Source organism: Culex quinquefasciatus, chromosome 3 (genome assembly GCF_015732765.1).
Source record: "Culex quinquefasciatus strain JHB chromosome 3, VPISU_Cqui_1.0_pri_paternal, whole genome shotgun sequence".
Lineage (NCBI taxonomy): Eukaryota > Metazoa > Arthropoda > Insecta > Diptera > Culicidae > Culex > Culex quinquefasciatus.
In genome coordinates, this window is record NC_051863.1 from 68040858 (window position 1) to 68060071 (window position 19214).

The window sequence follows — 19214 nt, forward strand, 5'->3', positions numbered from 1 at the left end:
CTGGAAAGTGTTGGAGCCTGGCGGAAAAAAATGAACCCACAATAGCATCGACGAACTATCAAACAACAGAAAAATCAAACAATGATGAACAAAAGGCACAAAAAAAGACAAATGAACAATGATTGAACGTCCAAAAAACAACACTGAATAGTATTAAATTCTGAAAGAACATCTAAAACTTGACGTTCGTGGGCCTTCTCTCCAACTAAGAAGCGAAACCATCGATCGCCTGATAAAGAATGCAGAGCTTATCTTACCTGCAGTTGTGGGACGAGGTAAACGAAAAGAAACGAAAATAGTATTTTTGAACTCGGAAGCCCGTGCAAAAAGTGAGGATGATTACCGGAAAATATTGGTAGTAGATTACAGGAGATACATGCTACAAGATTTATGCCTCTTTGCATCATCAAGCAGCATTTCTACAAGGGTGATCAACGAGCTGAAAAACACATTCGTGACAAAAAGTATGCTGGAGGAGAAGTGGAATTAAGGAGATGACCGTTTTGTCATTATGGGTGTCAAAATCACGATGGCCTTCTACAGTATATCGCTAAAGGACTTGGTGGAAGTGAAGCATAACCGAAGAGTATCACTGAGCAAATCCATCGATCGCCTGATAAAGGGATGCAAAAATCAGATTACAAAGCCGATCTAATGCAGATTTTAGGACCAGGTTTTCTGGAACATAACGCGCTATAAGACAAAGTACATCGCATCTCATCAGGCGGCATTTCTACATCAACGCTGAACCAAACATTCGTGACAAAGCGTATCTTAGAAGAGAAATGGAATGCAATAGACGACTTTGAAGTCTTCATGTTTAGTTAAAAATAGCTGGTTGTCCGTAACTCGAAAGCTTTGTAAATTCTAAGTTCGATGATTCATTCTAGGTACTTAAAGTTCACGTCCGCGTTTGGGAAGTGTCCGATTGGCTTGAATGTTTCGGCGGAGATCGGATTCTTTCGTTAAATTATTCGCAGCGTTTTTTCTTCATTTTTCGTTTATTTCTACGTACCTAAAACCTAACACATCTCTACAGTTAATATATTACACATCAATCAATAAATATAGACATGACTCTGTTCGTCGGTTCCCGATTGTCGCCCTAAGCAAAACAAAAAATAAGATAAATGAAAAGTTGACGCGAACAGATGTTAAATGTACAGAAAGCTAACGAAAAAAAAAAATAGTCTGATTGTATAACATAAATCGATAAATTTTCAACAGTCAGCGCTCGAACTAAGTTTGCGTCAAGAATGTTTTACGTTTGCCAATAGTTTCTTTGTTTTGAATGCATCATTTTCTGGTTGGAATGCATTTTTTGATTAGATTCTTAAAATAATTGGAATGGTGCGCGGCAAATCTCCAGCTTTAAGGAATGAATAGAACCCGTTTCTTGGAAAAGAAGTTTGTTAACAAGCGAAACTGCGGCATGCTACTCGTTTTAGGTTTGTTTGTGCTCTCGCTCTCTCTCTCAGTACGGAATACGGTGCAATAGACACTGTTTTTGAACAACTTCTACGGGGAGGGGGAGGAGGCGGGGCTTGCGCTTTCAGATTCTGCAGGTGTAGATTATGGTCTGTTGAGGTTGTTGCTTGTGTTTTTAAAATTCGTCCTGCTTTCGCTGATATATACGTATGTGTTCCCTGATTCAGGAATGCGTGTGTGCTTCGTTTTGTGTCATGAGTTTAGCGCCAGAACTTGTTGAACAGGTCCATGAACGAGTCGTAGATCATGAACGTGATGGCCACATCGAGGCAGACGCGGCTCAACCGCGGAACGGTGCCCTTGTAGAACGCCATCGGGCCCTCGTTCTTCCAGATCTGTACGGCACAGTCGACGGTGTTTTTGTACTTGGCGGCCTCCAGCCCCTGCATGCGCGTCTTGACCACGTCGATCGGGGTGTTGCCGAACACGGAAGCCGCTCCGGCCACGGCACCGAACGCTCCCACCACCATCTTTGGCACCGGCTTCGATTGATCGCCACCCTTGTACACCTCCTTGAGCGTTTCCATCACGTAGAATCGGATGGCCTGGTTCGAGCCCTGCTTCATGATGGTCGCCGTGAGGCCCTTGTACACCCCGGAGAAGCCCTCCTGCTTTACGATCATGCCGACGCCGTGGAAGAAGCCCTTGTATTTGGGATTTCCGCTGCGCTGATCGTTGATGAACTTCACCTTGACCGTCTCCATCGGCGTTACGGCCAAGATGGCTTCCGCTACACCAGCGCCCAAACCGGCCAGCAACTTGCCTGAAGTACTCAGCGTACCGTTTGGCTCAATAAGCTGCCCTTTGAAGGTCTCGAAGGCGCCGAACCTAAAAAAACAAATCAACCGTCAACCAAACTCCAACCCAAACCCCACATCTTCCCCCCACACTCACCTAACCGCCGACTTCGGTATCGAACCGTACAGCAGCACGCTCAACCCCCGGTACAGCCCAAAGAACCCGTTCGTCTTGACAGTCTTCTTGACGCAATCGGCAATACCGTTGTACTGCTTGGTCGCGCCCTTCTCGTCCAGCTGGAGCTGCGTTTTGACGTACTCCGTGGGGAACGTGATGCAGATTTCGATACCGCCGGTGATGCCACCGGCTACGATGCCCTTCAGACCGGTGCCACCGCCGGCCGGGGCCGCAGCGCCACTCTGCTCCATCCATGGCCGCCGGCCGAACGGGTTCTGGAAGGGTTGTCTTCGGCTGCTGCTGCTACTGCCGCCGACGATACTGCTCATGAGGAAGTTTCGATCCATTTTGAGAAGGATGGGCAGGTTAAGTTGTGAGATTGACTGAGTCTGTGGAATGGAGAAGGGTTGGGGGTTTTATAGGTGGTTCCAAATTTAAAAGTGATGGATGACATGCCCTCGGTAATGTATGTCGAGACAGTTGATAATGCTATCTGAATTTGTGAAAGCTTCATGATTATGGTTTCCTGTAAGGTGAGTCACCTTACTCAAGTGAAAAGTATGGATGTCGTCTAAGAATATTAGACTAAAACGGTTCTTCCTTTTTTTAAGCCATCCGTCGACGTGCCACCAGAGTTGCGATGCTATAAGTGGCGACATTTCGCTCTCTTTGTGTAAATCATACTTGAATTTGTAATGACATTCACCAATCAATCGAATTGAAGCTAAAAATCGTTCAGCTCATCTTCGAACAGCAAAACGCAAAGCAAAACAAATCTCACTCCACAGCTGATAAATGTTCACTGCCGGCCACTATCAGTGACGCGCTTTGGTAAACTTTGAGGCTTCCTCCTAATACCGGCGTAACGAGACGTTCGAATGTCCCCCAACCCAAGGTCCCGCTCCCTGCACGTGCCCCCCCATTCTAAGTGTTTGATGCAAATCACTTTCTTGTGTAATACACACACACAATTCAGTTTGAAAGTCAAATGCGGTAATAGCTTGACTGAGTCGATGGGCGATAACGTACAAGTGAAGCTTAAAGTAATGACACCGCAATTGAACGTGTGTTCTTTTTTTTGTCAGTTTCAAACATTTTGTTTTACCAGCTGCACACGCACACAGAACGTGGCAGAAGCACTGATAGGTGGTGCCAAAGTTTGGCCAAAAGAACGAATTCTGCCCGAGAGGAGGTGGGGCCACGTGTGTATGCGGTTGAAAACCTGTTTTTTTTGTACAAGCTATCCCGTCTTTGCTCTTTTTTTGCTTGGGCCGTTTTGCGTCACTCGGTCGATACTGAAAGTCATCAATTTATCCGGGGTTCAATATTGTCGGACAAACAAAAAAGTAAACAATGTTGCCTTTATCGCATGAGAATGTTTACCATTTTGGTTAGTTTTCAATGAATAATTCGGGAATCACTGGCTAAATGAGCGAAGCTCGTTCAAGCAGTCAGATGTGAGTACGTACAAGTACATTTGCCACCATCATACACATGCAGGAAGTGTAGTTAGGTTGTGACGTTATAAAAAATATCTGAGGTCGATCAAGATGATAAAACTCAATGAAAACAACTATTTGTAGCAAGTCCAGACAAGGTATTGTAAACCCAGGAAGGATTATTATTCGATTTGAAGTTTGATGCAGTGCAATACGTTCGATTCGTTACAGCAGAGTTATTAACTCCGAAAATGACTATTTTCATGCTAACATTTTTTGAAAACTAAAGATTGCAAAAAAAGTTTAACGGCTGTATTGGGTATTAAAAACTTTTTTTTTAAATTCAAATGTTAAAACTAAGGCTTGTAATTTCCACTATTATTTTTTTTTTGCTGATACCAATGTTTCAAAGCTATGCGTGGTGTGATTTCTCAACTCACGATCGAGATTTCTCGATCGTAATCTGTCGATAGTAGATTGAGATCATTCGATCGTAATTTCTCGATCTACCATTGACATATTACGACTGGCGATCGAGAAAACCTCGATATTTTTTTTAATTTAAATAAAAATATTTTTTCTCTAACATTTATTTTTTTAATTTAAAAAAAAGTATCAATGACGAAAGAAACGCCCTAAATATAGCAGATCTTAGGGCATGATTATCAGGCTTGATAATCGAGTTGCTGAGAGCTGATAGTTTGATAGTTTTACTACCCTGCTTGTATGCAATTTAAAATTAGTGGTAACACGGTAATGCAACATGAATGGCGATGATTAACGTAGTTTATGTTAGTTCAGTTCATCGAGAGGTATTAGAAACTCAATAATTGGTTTAGGAAACGCAAGTTTGCATTCTAGGTATCAAAAAGAGGTATCAAAAACGGAAGGTGAACAAATATGGAGGGAGAGGGCGTTTAAGAAACAATAGCAGAATAAACATAAAACTAAAAATAATGGTAGGTTGCTGTAACAAAACCATAAGAGGAGTGGAGAGTGGAATTATTGGTTCTATAACGATTTTTACCAATTTCCATATTTTTTTAAGTTGATTTTTTTTTATTTTCTGGATTTTTTAAATTTAATATTTGTGTTAAATTGTTCTTGACTTTTTAGAGCAAATAACTTTTTATTTCAAAGTTTTCAAAATAAAAAATAACGTTTCTTTTTTTTTCAATTTCTTAAAATAAAAAATAAATACTTTTTAAAAGATTTTTTCAATCAATTCCAAAAACATTTAGTTTGTTTAAGATTTTTTCTTAAACTTTTTGAAAAGCTTTCGACTTTTTTGAAATTTTTAAAATTCTTTAAAATTTTTGAAACAGTAGTTGTTTGGTAACTGGGCGTTGTTTAACTGGGCTGATTTTCAACTGGGCGCTCGATAACTGGGCCGTAGCCCAGTTAAAAAGCAGACAAACGTCAAAAAACCAAAACAAACCAAAATGACCGAGGGGTTAATGGATGCAAAAATCATATTCAATAAATAAAAAAAACTTTTTTCAAACTTTTGTTAAATTTCAAGTTACAATTTAAGAAATATGAAAAGTAAGAATTGTAAATAAATTTGAGTAACTTTTATTTTTATATTTCATCTGGAAAATATTATTCATCGGAGACCCTCGTTATTTTTTGTTCAGCCCAGTTTAGATTTTTTTTTGTATGTTTTTAAGTTTTTTGAAATTTTTAATGTTTTAAATTGTTTTAAGATTATTTCAATTTTTATTCTTTATTTTTTTTTAAATTTTCCTATTTTTTAAATTTTTACGTTTTTTTTTAATTTTTATGTTTTTCTTAATTTTTATGTTTTTTAAATTGTTTGAAATTAAAATGAATTTCATTTAAATTTTTTCTATTTTGTAATTTTTCCGTTTTTTTCGTCTCAATCAACGAGAAATCTCGATCGTGAGTCGAGAAATTACGATCGTAGTATTACAATCAAATCACCACGATGGCCAATAATATTTTGGTTTGGCAAGTAGTTTTTCGGTTTTAAAATTAGTGCCTACAATTTGAGCAAGTTGTGGCGCTATAACCACGGCATATAGTGTCCAGGGCATTCGTGGAAATACAATGTCCCATCCCAGAGGGTCCCGGAGTACCAAACCTTCTTAGCATGGTGCTCCCAACGAATACAACCAAATCTCGGAGCGTATGGTGGTGTGTCCCCACGCTTCTTCCTCCCCTGTCAATTCAGAATTGTGTTGTTGTTCGAACACTCAGTGCTCAAACTCAACCCAATTACGAGTCATCTCTGCGATATGGCTTTACGCAGTAGGCCTGGCCGCTTTAACGCTTATGATGTTTCAATGCATTTCAATGCAATGGCGCACTACAAATGTTAATAAATGACAAGAAGAGTGCTAGGCGTCATCTAACCTAAGGCACTCTCCAGGATCCCTTCGAAAGATTGGCTGCGCTAGGGTCTGATTAGATTAGATTAGATTAGATTAGATTTAAAATTAGTGCCTACAAGTCTGCCTGTGTGGATCAATCGGACCGCGCACTGGACTCACAATCCAGAGGTCGCTGGTTCGAATCCCGAGGCGGACGCAAAAAATTCTAAGTGTAAATATAGGTATTCGGTGCCCTCTCCCCGCGCAATACCTTCACACTTAGGAGACCCGGAAGGCGGAGTCTTGTCGCAAAAAGAACGATACACACCTGTGGAACCGTTGACGAAACCGCAAGGTTTAAGGTGTTACGTCGATTCCGTTCCGTTTTTCCGAAGTGAACAATTTTAAAAATATTTTCTCAAAATTTTGTCTGAGGAACATTGAAGATTGGACCTCTGGTTCAGTTGTTTTGCAATCATCAGTTATCAAAAATGTAAGATTTGACGCAAACAAAAGATTTTTGAGTAAATCCAAACAAAAACTTTTAAAGATATTCGTACCGGCCTTAAAAAAACATCAGCATAAATAACACTTAAGTACTCATAACTCTTACAACAACCACCTTTTTAACAACCTTCCGAACTTTTGCCAAATCGTTTTATAGCATGATTTTGAAGTACTGTTCTAAACTTCCTAATATTATCTAGGTTCTTATGGGATCCCAAGACGGATCGAAGGAGACCAAAACGGTCCAAATCGATTCAGCCAGTCCGGTAATAATCGAGTGCATTTTTTTTGGTGCACGGGCTCACATCCAGACACACACAGGCATTTGTTCAGAATTTGATTCTGAGTCGATAGATATACGTGAAGGTGGGTCTACGATGTGTTATTAGGAAATTCATTTTTTAAGTGATTTCATAGACTTTCCTCAGTAAGGTGAGGAAGGCAAAATATATTTCGGGAAATTTGATTTTTGTGAAAAAGGTAATTGAAAAATCGGCATATTTTAGTCCTATTTTGACCGAAGACCATTGAAACCTAGCAGCATAATGAAACCTAGATCATCGATACTCAACTTTCATCTGTCCGGTACCCGGTTGAACTGTTGATAGTCTAGATTACTTGATTTTTTTTGCCTCGCAAGAAAAAGCCGGCGAACGCGTGGTTAGCTGCAACGCTTATCGGAGTTCATCTAACCTTTTTTTATGTTTACAACAAACACATCAGAGAAGTTGTCCTGTTGTGCATTTATTTAAAAAGATAACAACAGAAGGTAAAAAAGTGCATCTCGCCAAAACTCAAACACCACTCGAAATATTTGAACTTGCGGCAGGATGATAACACTCCTTGCTAGCCATCCCATCTGTGCGTGCGTTCAAACGACCTCCTATCAGATAATACAGATACTCCATTATCACCCAGCGATTAGTGACCCTGGCAACAGCAGCGGCAGTATCATCTTCAACGCCCAACGCTTGCGCTTGAGGGCACAAAATGTTCAAAATATTTTAGAAAGAATTGGTTCGTTTGCGATCAGCTTTGCGACGCTGCTACCCTCAATCGATGAAGTTGGAGAGGTTATGTAACGCTGTCACAGTGTGCGCCACCCAAAAAGCTACCGCGGCTGGTTGTTATGGATCAACAAGTAGTGTCTAATGACCCCGCGGCGAGCTGCACACTTGGAGCTAAGATATCCGAAGCCGTGTGGACATAAACAATACACAAAAGCGCGAAATACGGACAATCGCTTGGAAGGGGGGCCGTCCATGAAGCACGTTAAATTATCACTTACGGCACTGCAGCGTGGATTAGTCCCGAAAACTGCTGTTTAGTAGGCGCCGGTTGTTGACTGGCACAGACACGTTAGGGGTTGGCCTACTGAGACAACACTACTAACACACTAACTAAGCAATTAGTAAACGAGGATAGAGGAGTCGCGCGACCACGTCCGACTCGCGGCGAGGCTTGTGAATGACTGGACAGGTCGGCCGGGTGAATCGTGCGCCAAACGACGGAGCTTGTTTTGGGACGTTCGTGGCTGTGTCGGCGACCAGCGTTTACTGGTCGATGTGTGAATTGGTTTCACTTTTTTGCATTAATTGAGCTGAATTAAAACAACTGGCGTTGGTACACTAAATTAATTTAATTGAAGCAAAAAACATCCTAAAACAAAGTTTTGTTAAATATATTAATAATCGACTTAAAAATGGGATTCGTTATATATCTAATGTTTTGGAACATTCGATAAAGAACTTTAAAATTTTGCCCAAACCCACCAACAATTTACCCACCGTTCAAAAAATCCAGAAAGGTGGCGCGATGTGTCTTCGCGGATTCTTTTCGCTGTAGTAGTCTTCAATTCAAGTTTCGCTTGTGTGTATGCAGGAATAAACAAGTGATCGTCGCCGCGTGAATGGAACAACTCGAGCCAAACATTTCATTAGGGCACAAAAGCAAAAACCGCGATTCGAGAAAATCGCTTGCAAAAAATGGACAACTTGTTTCAATTCCTATTTAAAAAATAAGCATGACTGATGGTATTTTTACTGATGATTCGATAAAACACACCATTATCCTCAACTCTGCTTTACTGCTTCTTAATTTATGTTGATTTTCGCAATAAAACTCATAATTTTAAAAATCTCGTTATTAGGCCCTTTTAGCTTTCCAACTGCTGTTCATAATGGGCCCTTTCTAAATGCAATTTCGAAGAGAACTAAAGGGCACTAAAGCGCTGTCACCGGATTGTTGTTTTGAATGATGTTTATGGGCCCTTTTGTTTAGTTAGAAATAATGAGGAATTCAGTGGAAATTTTGATAATTGGTGAAGTTTTATGATCGAATGGAGCAGATAAGGTATGTGAAACATTAAAATTCTTCAAAAGTGTACTGAACAGCAGCCGCGGGCCGTATTCAATATTGTATTTCGACGAAGTTTTTTTCTGCAGAAACCCTTGGTGAAACGTTAACCAAACTTTGTTTTGAAGAGAATTAGTGTTAAGAATGTATGAAAAGTTCACTTTATAACATAGAAAGTTCCTTAACCACGAAAAACTAACGAAAAAGAAAAGGGCACAATTGAACTTTTTTTCTGGTTTGGAGTGAACATTGTTATGTGCCCTTTTGTTTTTTTGATTTTTTCAATAGGAAATTGTTTGCTATCAATCTGATTCTTGGAGGGCATGTAGGGAGTGTACTATGAAGTGGAATAGTGGAATAATCCCGAATGTTTACTTTTTGGTTTTGTGCCCTAATGAAATGTTTGGCTCGAACTCTCCGGCAACAGGTAGGACGACGCGTATGGGACATGATTGGCGCAAAAGACAGCTGCTGGCTGCTGCGTGAAGAACTCTGCGCGTTTGTGTTGCCACTCTGTAGTGGCATGTGCTCTCTGGAGCACAGCATTTCTTTATCAGTGAGATTTGGGAAGGCAAAGGGTTGATCAAAATTTAATTTCATGATGAATGCTTTAATGTGCATGGATTACATGCTGTTCCTCTAATTTGTTTTATAACAAAAAAAAAAAAATCAAATACCGTCCAGAATTATTTGAAGATTTTTTTTCCTGGTTTTCTTATAATGATCAATTCTCCACTAAATCGATCTTTTTTTGTTATTATAATTTTCGTATTTTTTTGATTCGGCTGAAACTTTTTTGGTGCCTTTGGTATGCCCAAAGAAGCCATTTTCGATCATTAGTTTGTCCATATAATCTTCCATACAAATTTGGCAGCTGGAGTGCATAATTGGCAAGGGAGCGCGTGGTCGTAAAAAAATTCGGAGTGAAAAGTGTTTTTTTTGTGTGTGCCTTTTGCTTCGCATTTTTGTCGTGTATTGTGTGCTGCGAGGAGAAGATTACCCTCTGAAAATGCAGCGTCATCAGTGTTTAAATTAATCGATTAAGGTTTTATTTTTTGCGGTGGAAACGCCATTTCTATATAATGATTTAAAGACGCACTGACAATTTGGATCGTTGAGTTAATAGTGGAGCAAAATAACTGTGTGTGAGTGATTTTGTATGTTAACCAGAAAGACCTTCCCATAGCATCGTTGCTCGGAAGGCTCGCCGACGGGTCTGTTATGAAAGTCCTCCCCATAGCGTCGTTGCTCGGGAGGCATCGAAAAGCCAATACCTTATCCTACTAACCCAAAAAAAAATTAATCACGTGATGCTTGAAGGAGATGCTGTGGATTCAACGGTCTCAAGCGGTATCAACAAGTATATAGCGAAAAACTATGTGCTTGATGAGTCTGCAACTTCAACTATCGGACTAACATTCCTCCCTTTCGTTGAACTGCAGGCTTCTTGGGAGGGCGCCGGTATTGACTAATAAAGTCGGGGTCTTCAGGGGTTAAACAGTGAACGGATGGTTGGCTCCCACTGATCATTTTTGATTCATTGTTTAACTTCAGCTGATCTGTCAATAACGGAGTAGCAGCTCATTGGCAGTCAACCATGCTCATGCTCATGCTCATAATCTTCCATACAAATTTGGCAGCTGTCCATACAAAAATGATGTATGAAAATTCATAAATTTGTATCTTTTGAAGGATTTTTTTGATCGATTTGGTGTCTTGGGCAAAGTTGTAGGTATGGATAAGGACTACAATGAAAAAAATGATGAACGGTAAAATTTTATTTGTGACTTTTAATTTCACTTTTTGGCACTCAAACTTTGCAAAAATTTGAAATTTTGCAAAAAAACACTATTTTTAATTATTTTTTGTTATGTTTTAGGGGACATCAAATGCCAATTTTCCAGAAATTTCCAGCATGTGCAAAAAATCTTTGATCGAGTTATGAATAAAAAAATACTGATTAAAAAAAACGAAATATTGGTCGCACAAATTTTTCAACTTAATTTTTCGATGTGAAACCGAACATGCAAAATTAAACCTTTTTTATGTGATCTTGATTTTGAACAGAAAATTCCTTCAAAATTTTCAGATTTTCTAATATTTACGTACCAGTTATGTATGGATATATGGGTGAATCAATGACACAAAATTGCTTCTTTGGTCATATGAAAGGCTCCCACAGAGAACAGATGTACATCATTGAAGAAACAGCATTGAAAACGTGTGCAAAAATTCAAACCAAAATACGTTGAAAAGAGCTAGGGTGTGCAGCATCCGCCTAGATAGCGCCACTTCCAAAATCATGTTGGCCTACAGTAGCAGAACGTTGGACCATCTTATCACTTCACAAAACATTCCGTATGAACGACAGACCAATGTCTGACTATCCTTCATCGAAGGGTTGCAATTTTACGCGCGAAAAAATGTATACCAAACGAAATCGGAGATAACATGTGTAAAGGGACTATTTTAAGTTGTCGCTTAAAAAATATTTTTGAATGAATTTTCTGTTCTGTTTTCGTTAATGTCAATGATTTTTTGCATTATTTCTAGTTAACAGGAATTATTCTGAAGTGAATTTTATATTTTAGCGAGGTAAACAATTATTTTCTGTCAAAATTTATGAGCTATTCTAAATTGTTAAGTCTAGTATTCTCAGCCGCGACGGTAGCGTCGCCAAGCGTATCCTGCACACTCCAATTTCGTTGATGCAAGATTGTATACAACGCATTTTTAGTGCAACATTGTTTACACACAAGTTCGAGCCCAGATGTACATCTGTTCTCTGTGGTTTTGGTTTTCTAGTTTCGGTACGAGCCCATTTGTGTTTGTTGGTATTTTGGTTCATCGTACCAGCGCACCAAGCTAAACGTCAGCTCGTCGCTTCGGTTTCGTATCTGGCCTCACCCGTGGCACCCAGCATATATAGAGCTATCTACGTGCACATGTATTGCAGGTACGTACACAAAGGGTTTTTAGGTTAAAATTTGTACCCGCCAGCAAAAACAAATGATAGGCTAGTGTGCGTGAGATCGGGCTTATAGAGGAGAAAAGCAACTCGCGACAAAATTTTGAGGCTGGGAATTTCGATAGATATGATATTAATAAAGTATTCGCCTTCATTTCTCTCCCACAGAAGGCACACAAGGCCAAACTGTTTAAGTCATTCACAAAATGAACTTTGAGTGGTTTGAGTTCATTTCTGACGTCACGATTTTTTCCTCTATGAGCCAAGGTTGATGCCATGAAAAAGTGCCAGACACGAAACCGAACAAAGCAGGCGCAAAGCAAAACCGAGGTACAAGTGGACCGCGTGTGTCGCACAGTACAGGGAAGCTTGCCATTCAGCTTCTACGAAAGTGAGAGGGTCAGAGATAGCTATTTTTACAACCGCATGACTACAAACTCAATCGCGAGTACCTTAGGTAGATAGCCATAGGCAAGAAAACCGTGACGTAGCAAATGAACTCAAAGAACTCAGTATTCATTTTGTGAGTGCCATTTGAGTGGTTTGACAGGTGTCAAATCGGGACTTAGCATTTTTTTGAATTTGAATTTGCCTCCGATTACGCGAAACGTCATAATCCGAGTTTTTTTCCGTCTTAGTGCCCGTGTGCTTGTTCGTGCTTCTGGCCGTGTTCGTGTACGTGCACCTGACCACGAAGTTGCCTGTTCCTGATCGTTCCCGTGGCCGTGCTCTAGGCCGTGTCCTTGTCCGGACTCCTGCCCGTGTTCGTGCCCGTGCTTCTGGCCGTTTTCGTGTCCCTGGCCGTGTAGGTGTCTGTTCCTGGCCATTCCCGTGGCCGTGTCCTTGACCCGTGACCAGGAGTGTTTGTGTCCATGCGAAACGGAACAACCGGAAAAAATTATAATTTTAATTGCTAAGTGCCGGAACTGACACCTGTCAAAAAAGTTCATTCGGTTGTTTACCTTTGAGGTTAAGTTCCGAGCTTTTCTCCTTTATTGGCGTCGCGAGCATTGAAAACTTTGAAAACGATATAAACGAACCCTGTTAAATAAACTTACGAAATCACGACAAAATGAAGTCTACTTTTAGGCGATTTTAAGAGCACACGGGAAACGAATTGATTGTCGCCATATGAAAGTCCTATGTTACAAAAGTTTTTGTCTAAACATTGGACAGTTATGCAAAAACAGACAGGGCAAAAGAAACCGAATAGCTACGATATCTTACATGTTGTAGGAAACATCGGTAGACAAGCTACTACAAACAAGTATATCTCGAGCCACAAAATATAGGCGTCAGCATTCTCGCGCCAGTATTCGAAGCTCAACTTGACAACTTGTCGATTTGGCGACGAAGCGTCGAAAATCAAAACTGGATTTAGGGGAGCTGAAAAGAACGTGACACAAAATTTGGCAAAATTTTACCACACACGAACATCACTCGATCTCCACGGAATTTATTTTCTCAAAATTCGAGGGTTGGAGATAGACGAGTTCTGTCAAGATGAATCAATAGAGCGTCGAAAATCGATGCAGTGTAATTTTTTAGCGATTTTTCCGATTAAACTTCATGCTGAATCGTCGTATTTACGAAGATGAAAATGATGTTTAGCCATAAAGTAAAACCTATATCTTTCTATAGTAAGAAAGGCAAAAATAATAATCATACTGCCTAATTGACCGTTAAAAACAATTGCCAGTATTATGTTCCAAGTTGCAAACAGCATAAACCCCACCGCGTCATTACTGGTAGCTAAAGTAGTATTGGTGCAACCACGAATGGAACTTTTTATGCTGCGCACCGTTGTAGCGCTCCACAAATCAAAACACGGCCACCTTCTTTCGGTGGTTCTCCGCTTTTTTTATGCTGCCACCCCGAGACATTCATGTTTTTGTTATGCAATGGTAAGGGAAATATCGATTTTGGGGCAGAGTTTGTGAGCTTTTATTTGCTTTTAACACTTAATTGCAGAATTACTACGTATTTTCCACAGTTGTTTTCTAAACTTAACATGAATATGCATTACTGACCTTCTTTGGGTGTTGTCCTTGGAGTTGTTCGCTTTCGTTGTGAAACTTTCGATTTCTAATCGCACTTTCAAGTACTTTTTGCAGTGAGGAATGTTGACGTTACTTTGAGTAGTTTTAAAAATTGACAAAAACAGCACAATTTTGTACACAAAACAGATTAAGAAAACCCTTCAACAAGGAGCTTGTGGTGCAACGGAACTGGAAACCGATTGGTCTGCTAAGATCTGCAGCAGCATCGTTCACTGACGCCTGCTTGCTGTTGGTCGACTGATGTTTTTCTTGGCTGGCTGGCTGGAAAGTTGCGACGTCAAGCGCGAACTGTCTGTCTGACAGGCAGCCCACTTCGATGGTCAACACTTGCGGGGGTGGGAGGTGTGTGAAGGAATGGAAAAGAGTGTGTGACGTCATATCGGATGATGTTGAAAAAGTATGCTCTGCGCGCTGAAAACATTCGAAGCACGAAACGGGGTCGACCATACCACGTGGCACGGTGTCGTATTTTGACTTTTAAGAATGAAGTTGGAAAGCTTTGTTTTTATTTTCTTTAATTTATTGCATTTTGTTTGATTCAAATTTTGAAGCATACATGAATCGGATTTGGGAAATGATTTGGCAACTCGCAAAATTTCCATGAATGAAATTGTGTTATCATGATGCTTAACGAACACAACATCGTTCGATCAATGCAAAGTTCGATGCGTGTTAGTGTGAGTAATGCTAGAATGCTTCCGACAGCAGTGCCATCTCGTTGTGAGCATGAGTATCATAGACAAATAGATTTAATAAAGTATGTTTTTCTTCAACTGAATGCTGTGTGACTTTAACCAAAAGTGGGTCATTCATCATCATCAACTAGGGTACGTTATCCATTAGTGGACCCCTTTCCTATAGTGGACCCTCTGAAGTGTTTTTGATGAAAAAATCAATAAAACCACAATTTTAAGCGTGTTTTTGTCTACAAATCTTTTATTTGGCATGTTCAGCATAATTTAAAACAATGTTGGCTGACATTGACGTGTCATTTGAGCCAAAATAAGTGTTTTGAGTTCGACATCTGAAATCAGCCATGGCCACTAGCATTTTCACAACAAAACAGCATTTATATTTTATGATTGAATTAACTATCCAATCATTTTTTGACTGATTATTTAACTTCAGCAGGTCGAAATAATGTAAGTTTAAGAAACTTTACTAAAATAAAGCGAAGAACTGCTCATTTTCGAGCAAAAATTAGGGGGGTCCAATATAGGACAACGAAAATCTAAACTTTTCCAAAAGTGGACCCCTGTTAATTTAACTTACAAAAATAAAGAAAACTGTGTATTTTAGCAAAAGTTTCTCTTAAACATACAATAAATGCTTGTTGTAATCAACCTAAACGCATATTATTCAATTATGAGTATAAATATAGCTGTTTTCATGTTAAAAAAAAGTACCAAATATGCTGAAGCCGAAAGAATTTATAATTAATCAAAACTTTAGTTAATGGTACTTTACTGAAGCATCATAGTTGCAGTTTGGAATGATATTTTATAATAATAAATCAATAACAAAACATTATTTTTAAATAAACATGCGTGGTTTTATCAGAAACTGTAAACAAATCTATTGTTTAGTTTCGGTCAATCATTTATGTAATTAATATGGAAAAAAATGCGCCAAACTTACATTTTTAAATTATTTGTATGTTTACAGTGGTTTTTGAAACGTTTTCTCTGATCTTTTTCGGAAATAAATGTGTTTAAATGTCTGTTAGGTTTTTTTTTGTTGTTCAAAGCCAAATTTGTTAACAAAACATATTTGTTCATGATGAAAAGTGAGCAAAATCCATCTTTTATTCATTATATCTATCATTAGACCTACACAATGCATCAAAACATCAAATGTCGGTTAAATTAGGTATAAAAATAACAGTTTGCCTATAGTGGACCCGGGTCCACAATCGGATTATGGACCCGGGTCCACTATAGGAAAAGGGGGTCCATAACAGGCAAAAAAAACTTTTTTTTCAAATGGCTATTTTTCTGCTCAAAAACAAAAAACTGATGAAACAGACACTCAAAATTGTTCAAAACACTCCAGATTCCATTATTTTGTTCAAAGGGTTATGAAAAAGTGCTTAAAATATTGAAAATTTGCGAAAAATGTGCTTCGGCTCTACTAGGGGGTCCACTAATAGTTAAAATACCCTGATGGTGGTTGTTTGTTTATTTGAGGCAGCTTCAACAGTTGAAGTCATTCACTGCCTGCAACTGAGTGAATTGAGGAAATTCAAATGTAATAAAAATAAATTCTGTAGAGTGCTGAAATTAAACTCTAACAAACTGTTTAAACGATGATTGATTTAGATTGAGCTTTCTGCACAATATTTGTATATTTTTCTTAATGGTTTCGGATAGAACAGACAGAAAACAACATAAATCTTATATCTTTTTCAAAATTTCTTGTTTTTAAGTTGGTCCACGTAGAGTATGGATTTGTTTAGGACAAGTTAATCCTATGGGGCAAGGGGCAACAATCGTTCGTACGGCCAAAATCGGAACAATTTTGATAATTCTAGCATAAAACAGCGGTGCTAGCAATACCATTAGTTGACTCTTCTACGGCAGAGCCGCCAAAATGACTTAAACGGCATGGGAAAACTTTTTTGTAGAGCACTTAACATCAACCAGCGTAAAGTTATAACCGGCAACTTGGGTTAATCGGGACACATGTGGTGAATTGGAACAGCTGTTTAACCAGGTTTTTACACTATATTTTGATATTTTTAATTGATTTCGTCGATTTTCTATTTTGAAACTTTTAAATGCTTTAAAATCTGCTGTCCCTATTCAGAATGTAGTCCCGATTCGCCCCAGTTGACGATACAGAGCTTACAAGGGCATTCTCTAATTCGAATGGAACTCCATTCGAATTAGCGAATCTGAATTCTGACAACTGGATAAATCAGGGTTGATCATAAAATTTACACGGTGCTCAAAATACCGTTACGATGAAAAAATATATATGCAATTCGAGATTTTGGGATCTATCGATTCCTAAAACCATAGGGCACCTCTGTGCAAAAAATAAAAACATTTGCTGATGTAGTTTTCGAGATACAGCCCTTTTAAGATATTACATCCAATTTTCAAAAAGGCGTCATCCATAAAGTATGTCACGCTCTAGGGGAGGAGGGGGGGGGGTCTATAGCATTGCATGTTATAAGTATAGGAAAAGCATGACAAAGGGGGGGAGAGGGGGGGGGGATTTTGGCCGATTTTAGCATGACGTACTTTATGGATGAAGCCTAAGAAAACCAAAACAATCTATACAATTTTAGCATTTCAAAGAATATGCAATTCAAGATAATGATGTTTTTTGCTTCATATGACTGTCAAGTATCGCTGGGCCAAGTTTCAGAAAGTTTGCTGATGTACACAGAAAAAAATAATGTAAATTTGGAAGCTGTAATTTTGGAAGGTTGAATATTACCTCTTTTATGATGTAATTTTACCTCAATTTCGATTGAAAAAGTGGCATTACACCAGAAAAGTGGTAAAATTACACATTTCCAGAGGTAAAATTACACCTTTTTTCTGACATAAAAGATGTACCCCTTCCCAGATGTAATATTACCATGATTTTTTTTTTCTGTGTAGTTCTTGAGATACAGCCATTTTAAAATGTTATTTCTGACTTTTTCTATAAAAATCTACTAAATCAATACAATTACACTGCCGTTCTACGCATAATTGTCCCATGTCATTTTTTTGACGATTCTGTAATTTTATAATTTTTAAGTTTAGTTTTACATATACTTTCAGAAAAACACATAAAATCTATTGCTTTGTTCAGAAAATCATTGAAAACAACACCAAGTCTGTTTGTCCCATCGTTGAACTTCTACGCATAATTGTCCCGGCAAGTATTTTCTATCACGAAATAATGAGTTTTACGAAGCATTTTATCTCGTTTACCTGTTTACCTGCAAGAGGATTACAAATAAGGGTGATAAAATGTTAACCGGGGTGATTAGAGACATATAGGGCGAATAGGGACCCACGGGACAATTATGCGTAGAAACACAGAAATCGGTCGAAAAAATTCAATCGCGTTTCTCCCAGTTGCACTTTTTTGAACATGGGACAATTATGCGTAGAACGGCAGTACAGCACTTTAAAGAATATGCACTTCGAGAAAATTATAAACATATATGTTTTTTGCTTCATATGACTGTCAAGTATCTCTGGGCCAAGTTTCAGAAACTTTGCTGATGTAGTTCTCGAGATACAGCCATTTTAAAATGTTATTTCCGACATTTTCAAAGAAAATATTTAAAATCAATACAATTTCAGCACTTTAAAGAATATGCAATTCGTGATGCCTTTTGCTTTGGTGACTGTTGAGTATATGCGGTACAGCCATTTTAAAATGTAATTTCCGACTGTAAACTATCGGCTCTGAACAAATGAACTTGAATTCGATATATTGATTTTCTTCGAAAAAGTTGGAAATAACATTATAAAATGTCTGTATCTTGAGAAATACATCAGCAAACTTTCTAAAACGTGGCCCCTAGCTTGGCCCAGAGATACTGACTGGTAAAAAAATGTTTAGAATTTTTTGTAAAAAATCCAATAAGGCCGTTGCAGATATTTTTAGAAGTTTTTGTCCTTCGACTCTGACCAAAAAAAAAAAAAAAAAATTACAGGCCAAAGTTTTAACATTTGAAAGAAAAACGCATTTTAAAATGCTTTAGACTTAGACTGTCCAGTTGTTTTGCAATCATAAGGTTTGAAAATATCTTAGTATTGACCAGAGATGGAATAATTGCAAAAAAATCATTTTCGCTTGCGAGCTTTCTTCACACAAGAATGAGAGAGGATGCAAATCAAGCAAAAGAAAATCGCTCCCGAACTTTTCCAAGAAAATCAATTTGTTGATGATTTTTTGTGAATTTCCTTGTCAGCACCAAATTGTTTAATTCGCTTTGTTTGCACACATTGCCCATGAACTGAAAGCGTGTGCACAATAATTGTTGTAAAAAAGAGAGTAACTAAAACGGACTAAAAGACAACTCCACCTCGCTCAATTACCTTTATTCGATACAATACTAGGGTTTGCAGAATGGCCACATTACTGGCTTTGTACGATTGTATGCAGTGTTTGGTAGCCTTAGATCCATGTAAGGATTCAA

The 19214-nt window shown here is 38.6% G+C and overlaps 1 protein-coding gene across 2 annotated transcripts; it reads right to left on the reverse strand.

The window, feature by feature from the left end:
• Positions 1-993: 993 nt before the first annotated feature.
• On the reverse strand, positions 994-14349 carry LOC6046902 (putative tricarboxylate transport protein, mitochondrial). 2 transcript variants are annotated; one of them, XM_038265426.1, is made up of 3 exons: positions 14036-14349; positions 2383-2792; positions 994-2316 (listed from the first exon to the last, which is right to left on the reverse strand). In XM_038265426.1, exons 2-3 carry the CDS (start codon positions 2748-2750, stop codon positions 1689-1691), a joined length of 996 nt encoding a protein of 331 aa, XP_038121354.1. In that variant the 5' UTR covers positions 2751-2792; positions 14036-14349; the 3' UTR covers positions 994-1688. The 2 variants fall into 2 exon arrangements, with proteins under 2 accessions (XP_038121354.1, XP_001864030.2); XM_001863995.2 differs by lacking the exon at positions 14036-14349 and adding an exon at positions 7971-8167.
• Between the last annotated feature and the right edge of the window lie 4865 nt (positions 14350-19214).

Coding starts and splice junctions, on each gene's coding strand:
- LOC6046902 (XM_038265426.1), bottom strand. CDS start 2,750: ATGGATCGAAACTTCCTCATGAGCAGTATCGTCGGCGGCAGTAGCAGC. Junction 2,317..2,382: donor ATACCGAAGTCGGCGGTTAG/GTGAGTGTGGGG, acceptor TTGTTTTTTTAG/GTTCGGCGCCTTCGAGACCT.